General features: G+C 42.8%; 1 protein-coding gene across 5 annotated transcripts in view; it reads right to left on the bottom strand.

Moving 5' to 3' along the window:
- The window catches only part of Sh3kbp1 (SH3 domain containing kinase binding protein 1), a 446,513-nt gene that overhangs the window by 336,839 nt on the left and 92,469 nt on the right, over positions 1 to 17,205 (bottom strand). Inside the window, exon 1 of one of the 5 annotated variants that reach the window (XM_045140549.1) lies at positions 1,430 to 1,529. The exons of the other annotated variants lie outside the window; for them this stretch is intronic. Coding sequence (XP_044996484.1) covers positions 1,430 to 1,480 — 51 coding nt within the window. The 5' untranslated portion in view covers positions 1,481 to 1,529. Of the gene's footprint in view, positions 1 to 1,429; positions 1,530 to 17,205 lie in introns of those variants that run through there. 5 annotated transcript variants of the gene reach the window in all.

Raw genomic sequence — 17,205 nt, 5'->3', positions numbered from 1 at the left:
ACTTGTGACTGGCAAGGGAACACTATTATTAGCAATTAACTCACAGTTAGCAAATATAAAACATGTAGTGAAGTTAATTAACAAGGCTTAAAATTTGCCCCCCCCCAACCTCGGTGGAAAGGCATTTGGGGACTGATTCATTTGCCTGGTGGTTGGCTAAACTCATGCACCAGGTAACTGAAAGAAAAACTAATGAGAAGGCACTATGACAGTGTGCTTCTGAGTCAGAAGTTAGATAAACTGCTGAGTCTAAGAGCTCTTCAGCAAGGCTTGTCTTTTTGTCCCTCCTCTTACTGAAAGGATACAGGCATTCAACAGTTGCAAAACTCAAAGCTGAACCAGAAAGACTCTTCCAAAGACTCATCACATAGCCTTCTGACTCAGTTCCCCATGCTCCAGCATTTTAACTCCAATCTATAAGCATGCCCCATTTATATCCTGCCCCCAAAACCTTGTTTTTTGGGGGGTCACCTGACCATGACTAAAAGAACAACCTGTAGCTATGGGCTTTAAGCAAAGCCAAGTGACCAACCCCTAGATAAACCAACCAAATGACACCAACCAAATGAACTTGGAGGCTTCCAAGGCTGCCCTGAAAAAAGACAGATGGCAGCATTGGTGGCCATGTCACAGGGCCCTGCTTGCACTTAAAAGATACCATGAGTCACGCAAGCCAGTGCCAGGTGTTTTCATATTCATTACTTCAAGATCCAGCAGTTCTGGGAATGGCTGAAATCATTAAGATTTTCAGATAGAAAAAAATAATAATAACTCAAAGGGATTTTTCTCAGTGGTCCAAGGCTATATAAGTAGTGGAGAAGGGTTTTGAGCCTGGCCTGATACCGCCATTGTAAACTAACACCAGACAGTGCTCCTAACAGACCCCAAGCTGACTTTCTATCTTGCCTCCCATCTCGTTATACCCTCCTCCGCCCCTGTAGTCATTGCTATGACAGAAAAGCTGAATTCCACACCTGGCTTCATCCCAAATTTCCAGATCTGCCAGCTGCCTCAGAAATGTTACCTGCTCTCAACCTCTGGCAGGGGGAATGCCTGGCTGGCTTGCTGGATGGGGGTGACTGTGTGCAGTTTTCCTCAAGGAAAGTTCATAAGCCAGAGATCGCACCCAGAGAAGGAAAGAGAGCAAACTTTTAAGTGCTGCTACAGAAAGGACTCAGTCAAAATAAGTCACTTCTGTCTCATGGGTGGCTTTGAAAAAAAATTCCCTTCCACCATATACAGGGAAACCAAGACCTGGTTCCAAGTGGAAAAACAATGTTGGTCACCATCTCAGAAGGAGGACTAAGTTGGGACCAGACTCCCCATCATGTCTCCCTCCTGGCCTACAAAACAGTCAAGCAACGGAAGACCAAAAAAAAAAAAAAATACAGACATAATAACAATTAAAGCAGACATACAAACTACTTACACTCTCAGACAAGTCTGTGGCACTCGGGGCTTTTGCTGCTGAAAGCTCCATTCTGTGGAGTAGGAAATAGTGATTTCTGGCTGACTGTCCGCACTCCGGGAAGGAGTGAGTTCCGTACTCTCTGAGAACTGCAAGTCTCACTGATTCACTTGGCAGCAGAATCATTCTAAGCATCCTGTCCCGTACCCAACCCGCCTGCCCCTCCCACTACACATTCATGCTGGTGTGGGTTTTTTTTTCCTTAAATTCTTTTCACTTATTACTGTCACAAATCAAGTGAAACTCATTTTTCAAAATTATTCTAACCTCTGGCACTTGAGAAAGTGGAACCTTTACGACCAAAGAGAAGGAAGAGCCACCTAATTAGGAAGAAGTTATAATTAACATCAGAGAAGAGAGTTGGAGAACCGCAGAGTCTGCAGTAACAGCAAAATGGAGATTATTTGAGACAGCTGAGACACTCCACCCAGGCCTCCAGAAGGAGACAAGCACGGGAAACAAAGGGCATATGGTGTTTGCTTTCTTCAACATCCGTTCTCACCATTAAGAGCTGCACCAGTGAATGCTCATTACTTACATGTGGACAGATCTCACCCTGAAATCGACTCTGAACTACAGCTCATAATAAAATAAATGGCTTTGCAACACAAAGACCTCGCTTGATTTTTTTTTTTTTAGTACATATAAAGTAGAATTTAATAACGTTCTAATAACTGGCAGAATGTCTCTTTAGTTTACTGAAGTGTGAATTATACTTGAAAGAAAGTCAATTTTGGTAATTTCAAGTTCATATCATAACTTAAATACTGACATATTCAGAGTGGGATTTTTATTTTTTCCCAAAGAAAGATTCCAAGATATACGTAATTTTCTACTCCATACTTCTAGTTATATCTTATATAACTAGTTATAGCCTATAATGCACAGGTATTTCTAATATAACTTATTTTCTGTGTGCTAATGTTACAACCTGTTGTCCAGAATATTACACTGTCTAAAGGATACTCCTCAGTGCACTTCCTGGCCATTACCAAGAAATTCCTGAATAGGTGGAAACTGTATTGATGATACTTTTTGGAGACATAAAGCTAGAATTGACTTCACGTAGCAGTTAGTCTCCAACTTAGTGAGATCATGGATCACATCCACTATCACCCAGGATACACTGGGATTGGGGCTACCTGTCCACAAATAACAAATCAGATTCCCACCTTACCTGTGTTTAGCAAAGAAAAGGCTCCCAGCCATGAATGAAGGCCAAAGACTCTACTGTGGTTGCTCAATAACCGTCAGGGAGCACTATTTGGTCAACTACCCAAGCAGAGACAGTTTTCTTCCACCTTTCCTGACAGACCCAACTATTGGTCTCAGGTACTCACCATCCCCTGTGGAACCAGTTTTCACCTCTGGAAGGGCAAATTAACCAATTTTAAGCCAATCACCAATCCAAGATGGACAGTGGGAACTAAGCTCAACCACTTAGCCTTCAGGAAAGGACTTCTTTTCCACACAGACTGTGGACAAAAAAGCAAAGGGCCACGCTGCAAACAGCTGTCATCCTCTTAACCATCTGATAACCCAGAAAAGAAGCCAATCCTGGGGTGAAGTTACTACTGCCAGAATGTCATGCAGGAAAGAGGTGAGAACAAAGGTTACTGATATCACATCAAGCAGCTGATCACACTGCCCCAGGGGTCCAGCCTCCTCTAGCCTCCCATTACGTAAGATAGCAAACATGTGTTTAAGACAATCCTGGACAGGTTTCTGTTATGCAAAACCTAAAGCATGCTGACAGAGACGGACTGAGCAGTAGCTGGGGAGCCAAGAGAAAGACTTTATAATTTGGCAAACAGATTCATTAAAGTATAGAATACATTCATGGGGGCTGAGGAGATGGCTCGGCAGGTAAGAGTGCTTGCTAAGCAAGCGTGAGGACCTGAGTTCAATCTTCAGCACCTACAAAAAAAAATATACAGACATAGCTATGCATGCCTACAACCCCAGTGCTCAGTGGGGTGGAGACAGGAGGATCAGGAGGGCTTGCTGGTCAGCCAGTATAATAAAAACAACAGTAGCAAGCACCAGTTTCAGTGAGAGACTCTGAAGGAAATTAGATGGAAGAGCAATAAAAAAGGACACTCAATATCTTCCTCTAGCCTCAAAGGCATGCACATGAGGCACATGCATGTGCACACATGCATCAAAAAAATTGACACATTCACTGAAAACATGCCCCTTAATGTTAAAAAAAAAAAAGAAATCACAAAAAAAGAGTGATTGCTTAGGGCTGGGCATAGAAAAGTTATCCTTTGGAAGTGATGGAAATGTTTCAGAATTATATTGGGGATCATTATACAAGTTTAGATATACTAAACTGAGAATCAGTGAATGAGACACTTTAAGAGGATTTAAAAGTATCTAAATTAAATGTCATAAAGCTGTTTTAAGAGGTATTAGGAATGACAGTGCCCAGGCAGGAGAGGACCCAAGTTGAAGGAACTTTTCCTCCATGCCCATTTGATGGAAGCCTGCTTCCACCTAAATCCTTCCTCCAGTGGCCACCAGCTCCCTTTAGCATTCAAGTTCCTTACAAGGGAATGCAAGCTCCCTCTCGCCTCCCTTCCCCCACTTCCCATCTTACTGATAAGGCTAATTTCCAGATACTCATCAGACTGGTCTGCCCTGCCAGGCCTCTGCTTACACTGAACTCTCTTCCTTGGTGGCTCAGCCCATCTTCCACCTGAACACATTCCTTCCAGCCTGTCCCACACTCTTAAGTCCCCTCCCTTTGTTCTTCTTTAGCATACTGGGTCCAGCACCACAATGGATGGGAAAAATGGGTTTCTAGCGGTCCTTCCTCCAGGCTTGCCTCCAGGGGCCTAGAATAGCAAAGGGAAAAAACACACACTCAACAGATATCCATTGGACTGCTCTGATCGTAATCTATCAGGAAGGCTCCTGTTTGTCTTCAGTCATCGAGGTCAAAGGTGTGGGAGCCAGAGGCAGGTTCCTAGTGTCCAGGCTAACTGGCTGATCTACACTGACTACAGGCTCAGCATGGACACAGCCTGATCCCACAAGGCCCACTATGTGTAAGGGGGACCCTGGCAGGAAACTCTCATCTTAGAGATCCTACTTCTCAGCTCAGGCCCTTCCTGGGGCAATATTTCTCAGGTTTAACACACAATGTGTCTTGAATTGCTTCACTGTCAGAAAAGGAAAAAAGAAGCCAGGCTTGGTGGCACATGCCTTTAATCCCAGCACTCGGGAAGCAGAGGTAAGAGGACTGCTGTGACTTCAAGGCCAGCCTGAGACTACAGAGTAAATTCCAGGTCAGCCTGTGCTAGAGTGAGACCCTACCTCAAAAAAAAAAAAAAAAAACCGAGGAAAGTTCCAATATTTTTCATGATTGTAGGGTCTCTCGGACAAGGTAAGATCGATGGACAAGGTAAAATCGATCGTGTGGTAAAGGAAGGAAGGAAGGGAGGGAGGGAAGAAGGAAGGGAGGGAGGGAGGGAAGTTAAGTCACACATGCAACAATAGTAAACACTTGGGTTTGAAGAAAGACTAAAAATGAAGAGGAACACAATAGCTCCAGGAAGGTACAAACACTGAGAAGATCAGTCCCTACCTGCAATCCTGTCTACCTGCTTGACCTCGGGAAAAGCTTAATAATAAGGTTTAGGAAATGGGAAAGAGCCACTTGCTAGGGAGTCTTGGTTATCAAAAAAAGAAACAGTCACATTGTGAAAGGAGTGACCCGCAAAACCCTGCTGTGGAATCTGTGTTTCCCCACCACAAAGCCAGCCCCAAGGCTTCCTTTCCAGCTGCTCCTGGCTCTCCATGACTAGAATGAAACCCCCAGCCTTGAAGCAAAGAAAAAAGCTGTAATGACATGTTCAATATTGTTGATGATAATTTCAACTCCTCCCTCATGATCATGACTTCTCTTTTCCATATTTGGGCCATGGCTTCCCTGGATGCACTCGGCGAGCCTTCACAGACATTAGCTAATGCTAGGCAGGTCAGCAAGCTAACCATTAAGTGTTGTTTTGGTTTTTTTTCCCCCTCCATGCTTTCTGATTTAAGCCAGTCTGGACACAATCACAAGGAACTCAATTCTCTTCTGGGGAGGTGGCTTATAAGATTCCTCATGTAGTTCAGGTCAAAGAGGTAGCTCTTAGGATTCCAGAAAACTCATCTTTAAACATGTCAATCTGATTCTGACAGTGAAGTTTTCCAAGCTGTCATTATTCTCCTCCTTGCCCTCAATAAACAAAGCTGACAGCTTTATTACCAAATTGCTTATCTGCTTTTTTTCTCCACAAGAACCTACCAGCCTCACTCTCAGAGTCTCTAATTCAATAGGTCTGGAGCAGCTCTGGGAAACTGCTTTTTGAAACTCCCCCAGGTGATTCCAGTGGTCCCCTGAGACTGTAATAAATGGTAGGGTCTGGAAGGTCAATGATCCCTTCTGGAAGCTGTCAGAATTGCAGCATCTCAGCTTCCCCTCACCCATCCAAGGATCCTGGGAAGAAGCACATTAGAGGCTGGGCAACTTGGACTACATCACCATCTGGCTTCAGAAGAGTCTGAGGTTCCTATTTCTTTCCCCTTCACAAGTGGTAGGCCATCATCAGAATTCATACTGCAATTTTTTCTGGGACCTCTTTTTTGTGGTGCTGGGAAAGGAATTCAAGGGTTCTCACATGCTAGGCAAGTGTTCTACCACTGAACTATACTCCAGCCCCCTGGGATCTTATCACTAAACAGCAGGGCCCAATCTTGCTCCCTCCCTTCCCGTCCTCCCAGAAAATATGACTGTTTAAATGTAAAGGGAGTCAAAAACTAGACACAGCCTGTTTTTGAAATTAAAGCAATACATTTTTCCATTTGTGCTGGCAGCATCAACACTTGCATTACTGCACATGTTTAAAGCCATCAGTCAAATTCAAGACCTGGTAGACAGTCAAAGCAGCAGAACCTGCAAAATCTTTTAGTACTAAGGCACTTCACATGGGACCAAAGCATGCCAGGATAAATATTTCTTGCAACTAATGAGAGCTACTAATTGCATCCATTTGTAAAAATCAATAGACATGAAAAAAACTTTTGAAAAATTTATATGCTTATTTCTCTTCTTCAAATAACATCATAAGGCATTCACAGGAAGTCGTGGTTTCAACTGAGATGTGGCTACATGTTTAAAAAAAAAAAACTCACAGTACCCTATCAGAGAACTGAGCCAAGATTCCCAGCAGGTTCTCATAATCTGACAGTTAGTACCCCTCATGTTAATTACTGTGTGGCTTGGTTTTTCAACATAGCTGTGGACACCCAAACAATGCTCTATACTGGTACAATCAGAGGTGAGGGAGAAGAGATTGGAATCAAACTACCCACAGGTGCAAATCTAGATAAGAAATTTTAATACCTGTTCTATAGGATGTATTAGAAAACTATATACTGTTTCTCTTTTCTACAATGCTATCCCATGAATGGTTCAGAATGGCAACTTGAGCTAGGCACACAGTAGGTGCTCAGTTATGGCTGGCTACAGAACACCAGGTAGAATTTTCTACAATGAAGCTATGATTAGCAGTTGCTTTTGGTATGTAAATAAAGATGCTTATGACAAAGGTGTTTTTTTTTCTCTTATTTTTGTTACACAAATTAAAGCACCTCACACAGAGTAAGCATTGTGTTCTATCTCTGGGTTATACTTCCAGCCATTAGCCATCCTCTCCATCCAACAGAATGTCCCCCCTCTCCAATTATCCTTAATATGTTATTATCATATGCCTCATTTCATCTCAAAAATTATTAACTACAGAAAAGTATGAAGAGTACTGAAGCATGTAAACAATACCATCCAGGGCTGGAGAGATGGTTTAGCAGGTAAGGCTATTTGTCTGCAAAGCCAAAGGACCCCAGTTCAATTCATCAGAACCCACATAAGCCAGATGTACAAGGTGGCACATGCATTTGAAGTTCATTTGCAGTGGCTGGAGGCCTTGGCATGCCCATTTTCTTTCTCTCTCTCTCTCTCTCAAATAAATAAATAAAAATTTAAAAACAAAAAAAAATACCATCCATAAAAGAGTAGACTTAACAGATAATGAATTCACAAAAACTAATTTCTAGAATGTTCAGGATAGAAAAGTGTCAAGTGCGCTGGGCGTGGTGGTGCACGCCTTTAATCCCAGCAATAGGGAGGCAGAAGTAAGAGGATCACCATGAGTTCGAGGCCACCCTGAGACTACATAGTGAATTCCAGGTCAGCCTGGGCTAGAGTGAGACCCTACCTCGAAAAACCAAAAAAAAAAAAAAAAGAAAGAAAAGTGTCAGGCCATATGACTATTATACAGTAACATTCATAGTAGTAATATAGCAGGGGGAATTCAGATGTTATAACTTTTTAATTAAACTCATTTTCACTTGTTTTTAAGCTTTCAGTACAAATGAAAAAGTTTAGATTGTACAAAAATGTATTTATTAAATCACTTTCTCTAGGAAGTTTTACTGGCTAAAACTTTTTAAAAGTCAACTATAAGAATCCAACAAAGCTAGACATGTGGTGGCACACACCTTTAATCTCTGCACTTGGGAGACGGAGGCAGGAGGACTGAGGATTAGGAATTCAAGGGCTACATGAAACTGTCTTTAAAAGTCAAAAAGAAAAAAAAATCCAGGCGTAGTGGCACACACCTTTAATGGCAGCACTCACTCTGGGAGGAGACTGAGGTAGGAGAATCGCTGTGAGTTCAAGGCCAGCCTGAGACTACACAGTGAATTCTAGGTCAGCATGGACTAGAGTGAGACCCTACCTCAAAACAACAACAACAATAAAAAAGTCAAAAACCAAACAAGAATACTCATCGTTCCATACAGTTCTTACAGTGCAATCCTCCCCTAAATCAGGCTGCCACACTTCAAATACTAATGTGGACCTGCAATAGATTTTCTATCGCAGTCAAGCTAGGTAACCTCTGTGGGCTTCAGTTTTCTCATCTGTAATTCAGGAATAGCTACTACTTGGGGCAGAGGATAGAGGACAAGGAATAAGTAGCTGAACCAAGGCACATATTTTTAGATACCTTTGTGGGTGCAGGGGGGTGTGCATTCACATGTACAAGGGCAGGCATGCTACATGACATTGGTGTGGAGGTCAGAGGATAACCTCAGGTGTTGGTCTCTGACTTCTACTTTGAGGCAAGATCTCTGGTTGGTTATAACTATGTATACCAAGCTAGCTGACCCAGGGACTTCTAAGGATTCTCTTATCTCTGGCTCCCTTCTTGCTGTAAGAGTGCTAGAATTGCAGACTTATGCTGCTGTGTCTGGCTTTATGTGAGTTCTGAGGATGTGAAATCATGTCCTCATGCTTGCATAGCAAGCAATTTACCCGCTGAGCCATCTCCCCAGGCCCCAATGTACATTCTTTACAATTAAGAGACAATACAATTTTTCTGGATACATGAAATTTCTACTCACAATTGCAAGTTTGCATTCCTTTTCACTGAGCCAAGTTCTGATGTGATTACCAAGAAAGTGTAAGAGATTTTCCTTGCCCCTTCCAAAATGGGGAGAGTAATTCCTATGTGTTTAAAGAAAGCCTGGTAAGAAGAAAAACTTACCAATTACTTCCTCCTTAGATTAGTCAGGATAGTGATACAGCTGTAAGGCTGCTTTTGTCACCAATGCATCGTAGCATTTGTACCTTCCACAGCATTCATGCTGGGTGATCCAACTTTGTTCATGCCTCCACAACATTTGCCCTTGCTATTCTTGGATGATTCTGAACAACAAATGGCAGGCCCCCTTCATCATTCACATGTAAGCTCTACGATCACCTCCCCTGAGAGGTCTCCCAGTGGACTCCAGAAGTAGCCCAGACCCCAGCAGCCACTCCACATTTTGACCTACTGTGTTTGGTAACATGTTCCACTATATCTGTCTTTTCACTCATCTGTGGCTACACTCTCTGTCCTCTGCTAGTTTTAAGCTCTCTAAGAGCTCAGACCCTGTGATGCCAATTCTGAAAATGGCAACCAAAACAGCACCTGGCATCTGAGGGGTGCTCAGTACACAGAGCTACCTTAACATATGTGTTTCTAGTTTGATAGCTCCAACAGCTATATCATACCTGCATCTGGTCCCAATAATTGCTTTGACCCTTCAGAATGCTTTTTCTTGCCCTTTGGCATGCTTTGAATTTTGTGTTGAAAGCTGGACATTTTCTCCAAGGTAGGAGGGATTAGGTGAATGTGCCTTTGGAAAGGATACTCTCAATAGAAATTAAACTGGATTGAGGTCTGTTGTTCCCATGCACATGGGGCTTCAAATTCCTCTAGTGATCTTGTGTTGCCCCTCTCTTGGCTTTGGAGCTTCCCTTTTGGCTGGATGCCAGAGCAAGCCTTTATTTTGTAGTTCTCCCGGCTATAACCTTCACGGCTCTTGTTCCTGGAGTCTCAATGACATGCTTGTGGGGTGGGGGAGAGGGCAGTACACCTCACCCAACCCCCCGCTGCACAGTCTCACCAATGCTCAGTCTACCTCCAGCCTGAGGCTCCTCTCCCTGCAGACTGAAACTTTTTTAGGTGAGATGTGGAGATGGAGGAAGGGGTGGGGACTGGGTGAGTTGCCTTTACCCAGCTGCAGTGGTATTTCACCACAGCCCTCACACCACGCCATTCCTCTGCAGAACAAGTCTTCTGCTCTTTACGGGAGCAGGGTCTCAACAGATTTCTCATTAGTTCCTGGGCCAGCACAATGAGTTTTCCCTGGTTTTCCCCAGTCTTGCCTCTGAGAGCCATGCGGGGCTCCTGGAGAAAAGCCTACAGAGGTTGAACGCCCTATCCCAGCTGCTGCCTCCAGGAGCTTCCCACTCTCTACCAGTCTACACAGCCTCCAAAAATTTGTCACATTTCCTGCCTTATTCTTCCTACCTACTTCTAGGGTATCTGGTGGCTCTGGCCACTGCAAACAAATGTTCGTGCTCTGTCCTGTGTCTCAGAAGGCATCTAGCTATCTCCAGATTTTGAAATGGCCATTTGTTCTGTGAACTTGGTTCTCTGTTAATTTTCAGTCTGACTGGGTTTTTTTTTTTTTCTTTCTTGGAAGTGTGGGAGGAACATGTTGCAGCTCTCTATATCTTGGAGCTGAAACCATAAAGTATACTTATTTATTTTGTCAAAATGGTAACATTTGATAAGACCAGGTACTGAAAAGTTACATGTGGGTTGTATTCTCATACTCTTCTATATTTTAATAGTTAAATAACATGTCACATTATAAAATTAAGGTATAGGTGGCCATTCTAGCCCCTGTAGAAAATGATGGGACAACATGAATCACCTACCAATCCCTGCCATCAGGATAGACAAGGGGAGAGGTTACAGGGCTGCCAGAAACCTCAATGACAATGCAATCCAGAAACATTCAGTGCATGCCACCAGCCAAGAATGGCCCTGTGGGACTGGGGGTATGCACAAGCCTGGTGACCTTAGTTTGGATCAGCAGAACCCACATGAAGCTGTAGTCAGTGTCAAGTATCAGTAATTCTAGCTCTACTGTGGTGAGATGAGAGGTGGAGACAGGAGAAGTCCCAGAAGCTCACCAGCCAGCTGGTCTGGTATACACATCAGCAAACAAGAGACCTTTCCTCAAACAAGGTAGAAGGCAAGGACCAAAATCCAAGGCTATCCTCTGACCTCCACATATGTGCCATGGCACATGTATATCTGCATGTGTGACATGCATACACACACACATACACACAGAGAATTTTTAATAAAAGAAAAATTAAAAATAGCTCTATGGTAAATTTCACTGTAAGGAAAGTGACTTTTCATTATTTTATGCTTTCATATTCACTTGTGCATTACAACTAAAAGAAAAAAAAGAATAAAGTTGGGCTGGAGAGATGGCTTAGCAGTTAGGTCACTTGCCTGTGAAGCCTAAGGACCCAGGTTCAATTCCCCAGTACCCACAGAAGCCAGATGCACACAGTGGCACTTGTGTCTGGGGTTTGTTTGCAGCGGCTGGAGGCCCTGGCATGCCCATTCCCTCTTATCTGTGCCTCTCTCTCTCTCTCTCTCTCTCCCTCAAATGAGTTAAAATAAAATATTTTAAAAGAACAAAGTTGTTAGTAAAGCAAAGCTTCATTTGGCTTTCAATAGCATGAATGCACACAGGCCTAAGTTTTTCTTCAAGGAAACTAAAATGGGAGGAACCTTTCAGGGATGAATCTGTGGCTTTAATTATCCTGTATGGCTCTGGGAGATGCACCCCAGGTGGACTCGCAATCAAGGACACCATTTAGACAGCAAAATAATAGACTTTACTCTGCCTGAGAAGAACCATGGCTTGTCAACTGCAATAGGTTGCCACAAAGGCTGTTTACAAATCAACTCTATCTCTGCATTGCAACAGGGCTGAAATTAGATTTCCTATCTAGCTTGAGGGTTGGGGATCATGTTCAGCTTAAAGTTGGCAGCACCCTAGACTTGATTGTCACCTTAAAATATCTGTTAATGGAACCCATTCAAATTCAAGTTTTAAAATAAAAGGATGAAGTAAATTGAGTAAAAAAAAAAAATCAGAGGCTAAAAAAGGAGATACATGGATTGTAACCACCACTGACAGCAGAAGCTCATACTATAATTGCCTAGATTATATGCGGTGATGAGAATGGCTATCATATGACATTTTGAGCCAAATAACAGAGCAGTCCTTGGAATAAGTATCAATAAGCATATAAAATGATTCCTCAACATCAGAAACCACACTCACCTGATGTATTCCACATTCAAATTTGTCTCAGAGTTCATATGTGCTACAAGAGCCTAATGTCATAATCTTCCGTTTAACACTGAGTAACTGAAACTCTTTTCATATGGTAAATAGACTTCTTCTGACAGGCAAGTTGTCAATTATTTCAACTTCAAGATGGGAGGAGAGGGGTTGGAGGTGTAGCTAAGTAGTTTAGCACTTACCTAGTATGTGCCAGGACTGGGGTTCCATCTCTGCCAAAAAACAATTTAACAATGACACAAAATATTGGTAAGGAAAAAAATGTGCACACACTTGGCAGCTTGGCAGCTGCAAGAAACAGTGAAAGATTGAATTGTGAATATGAGCCAGCCTATTTCAGAGCAATTACAGAGTGACAGCAATAAACCTGATTCCTTTACTGGTATGCCCATGAAAGTCCCAATGCTACAGCACAACTATAAGCCTAGCAGCTATCACTTGATAATGTTTATTATTTTAAGCAACTATAAGGTATCTTTGGCCCATAGTCTAACTGGGTTGATTTTGTATTTCATTTTGATAGTATGAATTTTATCTGGTCAAAAAGTAAACTCATGATATTGCAAACAATGAAATACAATCCAAACACACACAGCCCTGCTAAGAATGTATTCACATTTTAACACTTCATCACTCCCAACTATATTTTAATACAATTATGACTAAAATGTGCAGCTAGTAAATATTTAAGTGGAATTTTTTCCATAAAATGTAAAACTGATCCCTCTTTTGGTTTACCAGGCTGATACTACTAGCAACCTGCACTTGCCATCTATGATCTGGACCATGGACTTGTTTTGCAGCCAAGAAAGTACTTCCCCTGAGAGCTGTGGCACGATCACCAGTGGTGCAGCTGATTCACAGGATAGCCACAGTTGGAATTAGACCAACATCACAGCCTTTATTGGTGACCAGTGAGTTGGGCAGCCTCCCCTAAAAGAAAAATTTGGTGTCAAGAGGACATAGTGATGAGGGCATCCCCACAAACTCGGTCTTGGAACTCTGAGGAGAGCAAGATTCACAAAGTTGCCTAGGCCGATGCCCCAGGTCTCCATCTGGGACCACCTGCCTTCAGAGCCCCAGGGAAGGATGTGGTCTGGCTTGAACAACTTCCAACTTCCCTGCTTACTAACTCAGAGGAGCCCATTTGGTTTTTGCACTCAGGCTCCTAGACGCATCATCACTCTTTGCTCTTCTTAAGAAAAACATACTGGGGCTGGAGAGATGGTTTAGTGGTTAAGCGCTTGCCTGTGAAGCCTAAGGACCCCGGTTCGAGGCTCGGTTCCCCAGGTCCCACGTTAGCCAGATGCACAAGGGGGCGCACGCATCTGGAGTTCGTTTGCAGTGGCTGGAAGCCCTGGCACGCCCATTCTCTCTCTCCCTCTATCTGTCTTTCTCTCTGTGTCTGTCGCTCTCAAATAAATAAATAAAAAAAATAGACAAAAAAAAATTTAAAAAAAAAAAAAAAAGAAAAACATACTGGTCCCAGGGGAAATAATACAATAAAAGAAGCACTAGAGAGATTGCTCAATGGTTAAAGGCACTTGCTTACAAAGCCTGACAGCCTGGGTTTGATTCTCCAGTACAAAATGGCACGTGTATCTGGAGTTGTTTGCAGTGGCAGGAGGCCCTGACATACCCATACTCTTTCTATCTGCCTCTCTCTAAAATTAAAAAAAATTAGGGCTGGAGAGATGACTTAGCAGTTAAGCGCTTGCCTGTGAAGCCTAAGGACCCCAGTTCAAGGCTCAATTCTATAGGACCCATGTTAGCCAGATGCACAAGGGGGCGCATGCATCTGGAGTTCGTCTGCAGCGTCTGGAAGCCCTGGCACGCCCATCCTCTCCCTTTCTCTCTCCCTCCCTCTCTCCCTCCCCCCCTTCCTCCCCCTTTCTATGTCTGTCACTCTCAAATAAATAAATAAAAATAAATAAAACAATTAAAATAAAAAAGAAGCAGCATCAGCATTCAGAGCTGGGTATGGTAGTACACACCTTTAATCCCAGCACTCAGGAGGCAGAGGTAAGAGGACAGCTGTGAGTTCGAGGCCACCCTGAGACTACATAGTGAATTCTAGGTCAGCCTGGGCTAGAGTAAGACCCTACCTCGGAAAAAAATAAAAGAAGCATTGAGATCCAGGTGTGGTGGCTCACACCTTTAAGCCCAGCACTAGGAAGGCTTAAGTAAAAGGATCACTGTTAATACAAGGTCAGCCTGGGCTAAGAGTGAATTCCAAGTCAGCCTGGGCTACAATGAGACCCTACCTCAAAAAAAAAAAATTGCTCAACATGGGGCGGGAGGGATGGCTTAGTGTTTAAGGTGCTTACCTTAAACACTAAGGATCCAAGTTTGATTCCCCAGTACCCATGTAAGCTAGATGCAGAAAGTGGCATATGCTTCTGTAGTTCGTTTTCAATGGCTAGAGGCCCTGATGTGCCCATTCTCTCTGTCTCTCTCCTCTCTCCCACCCCCTCTCCTTACAAGTAAATAAATTTTTTTAAAAAAAATATTAATGCTCAGCATGGCAACATGTGCCTGTAATTATAGCACTGGGGGGGGGGGGGGTAAGTGTAAGCAGATCCCTGGAGCTTTATGGCTAGCTAGTCCAGTCAGTTTAACTGGTGAGCTCCATGCCAAAGAAAACCCTAGCCTCAATGAAAAAGAAGCAGACAGCATTTCTAAAGACAACACTTGGGGTTTTTTTCTAGTTTACACACACATACCCCTACACATGCACAAACACAGAGACTCCATGCTTTCATGCACACAGACATGTAAACTAAAAAGTGTGTGTCTGGCTTTGTATTTAGTTCGTGTTGCTACTACTCACTGGAGAGACATTCTCAACTTTTTTCACTCTTCCTAAACTTCCCTGAGATTTCCTCATCTCATCTTCAGTGGTACAAAGATGACGAACTTTTCTCCTAGGCCTGGGGGTGCATCTGTTACTTCAAATTCCCTTGTGATGTGTGAAACCAAATACCTGCTGGGCAGTCCCGCAGCCATACTACTCACATGCCCTGCAAGGACAATGTGCATCCTTGTCATTGGCTTCAGCATCCTTTCTAGCAGTGGCCCTGCTCTAGCCTCCCACTGGTTACTGATATGGGGGGGGGGGTTCTAGGGCTGGCCATTTCTACCCATTCTCTTTCCAGGTTTTTGAAGTGTGATTGACAAATAAAAGTTTTATTTATTAGGATGTATAAGGTAATGATTTGACATGTGGATGCATTATGAAATATTTATTACATAAAGTTAATTAATATATCCACCACCTCCTGCAGTACCTTTTTGTGGTGAAAACACATAATGTCTACCCACTAAGCAAATTTCAAGTAAAATATAATGCATTATTATTCATTAGAGCCACCGTATCATATATTAGGTAACCAGAATTTCTTTTGTTCCCATGACTAACATCTACTTTTTTCTACAAGTCAATCTTTGCTTAACAGCTCCCTGGTAGGTCATCTAGCATTGATGGGTGTTGCAGTCTGAGGGTCTAACTCAATCCTCAGCCATCTCATCTTTCAAGGATATCTCTACAACAGGCCAAATAAACATTCATTTTAGCATCTTCACCCAAGAGTAGTCAACTGAAAAATATCAAGAATTTTTCTAGTATCTCAGGGTAGATTTTTGTATTAGTAGCTAATATTTGTTGGTGATTAATATAAATAAAACACTATGAAACTTACTCTCTGTTAGATATGTCCAGCTTGTGGCCCACATATCACAATGTCAAGGAGTTGAACATAACTGCCCTATATGAAGATCATGGGTAAGAACAAGTAGGAACAGCAGCCACCCGAGCCATGGCATAAATTATCTAGAAGTGTGTTATTTGATTTCTAAGTGTTTGGAGATTTGCCTGTTGTCTTTTTGTTAAGTGGATTTTAATTTGATTATATTGTGTTAAGAGAACATATTCTGTATGATGTCAGGTCCTTTAAGTACACAGAAGTTAGTTTTATAACCTAGGATATGGTCTAACATGTATGTCTCAAGGATACTCAAAAAGAATGTGTTCTAGTCTGGAGAGATAGCTCAAGGTTAAAGGCACTTGTGTGCAAAGCCTGATGGCCTAGGTTCAATTCCCCTATGCCCACATAAGCCCAGGTAAAGCCAGGTGCATAAAGTGGTGCCAGGAGGCCCTGGCATGCCCATATTCTCCTTCCCACCTCTGCCTCTTTCTGTCTCTCTCAAATAAATAAAAAAAAAATGTATTCTATTCCTTTCTAGATGAAGTGTTCTGTAAATGGCAATTGGTACCTTTCGGTTGATCATGCTATGTAGCTCTTTATCTTCACTGGTTTTCCATTTAGTAGTTCAGTCATATGCTGAGAAAGGGGTACTAAAGGTCCCAACTTCAACTATAAATTAATCCATTTTTCACTTAATTCTATTTGATTTTCTCCTTATTTCCTAATAAGCATATCATCTATTGAAATTCTGAATAAAAATACATTTAGGGGGCTGGAGAGATGGCTTAGTGCTTAAGGGCTTGCCTATGAAGCCTACAGATCCTGGTTTGAGGCTCGATTCCCCAGGACCCACGTTAGCCAGATGCACAAGGGGGCACATGCGTCTGGAGTTCGTTTGCAGTGGCTGGAGGCCCTGGCGTGCCCATATTCTCTCTATTCTCTCTCTCTCTCTCTCTCTCTCTCTCTCTCTCTGCCTCTTTCTCTCTGTGTCGCTCTCAAATAAATAAATAAAAATGAACAAAAAATATTTTTAAAATATACATTTAGGGGCTGGAGAGGCGGCTTAGTGGCTAAGGTACTTGCCTGCAAAGCCAAAGGACCCAGGTTCGACTCCCCAGGACCGATGTAAGCCAGATGCACAAGGGGGCGTATGCATCTGGAGTTTGTTTTCAGTGGTTGGAGGCCCTGGCATGCCCATTCTGTCTGTCTCTCCCTGCCTATTTCTGTCTGTCTCTCTCTCTCAAACAAACAAATAAA

Source organism: Jaculus jaculus, chromosome X (assembly GCF_020740685.1).
Source record: "Jaculus jaculus isolate mJacJac1 chromosome X, mJacJac1.mat.Y.cur, whole genome shotgun sequence".
NCBI lineage: Eukaryota > Metazoa > Chordata > Mammalia > Rodentia > Dipodidae > Jaculus > Jaculus jaculus.
This window is presented reverse-complemented; position numbering and strand designations above follow the sequence as displayed.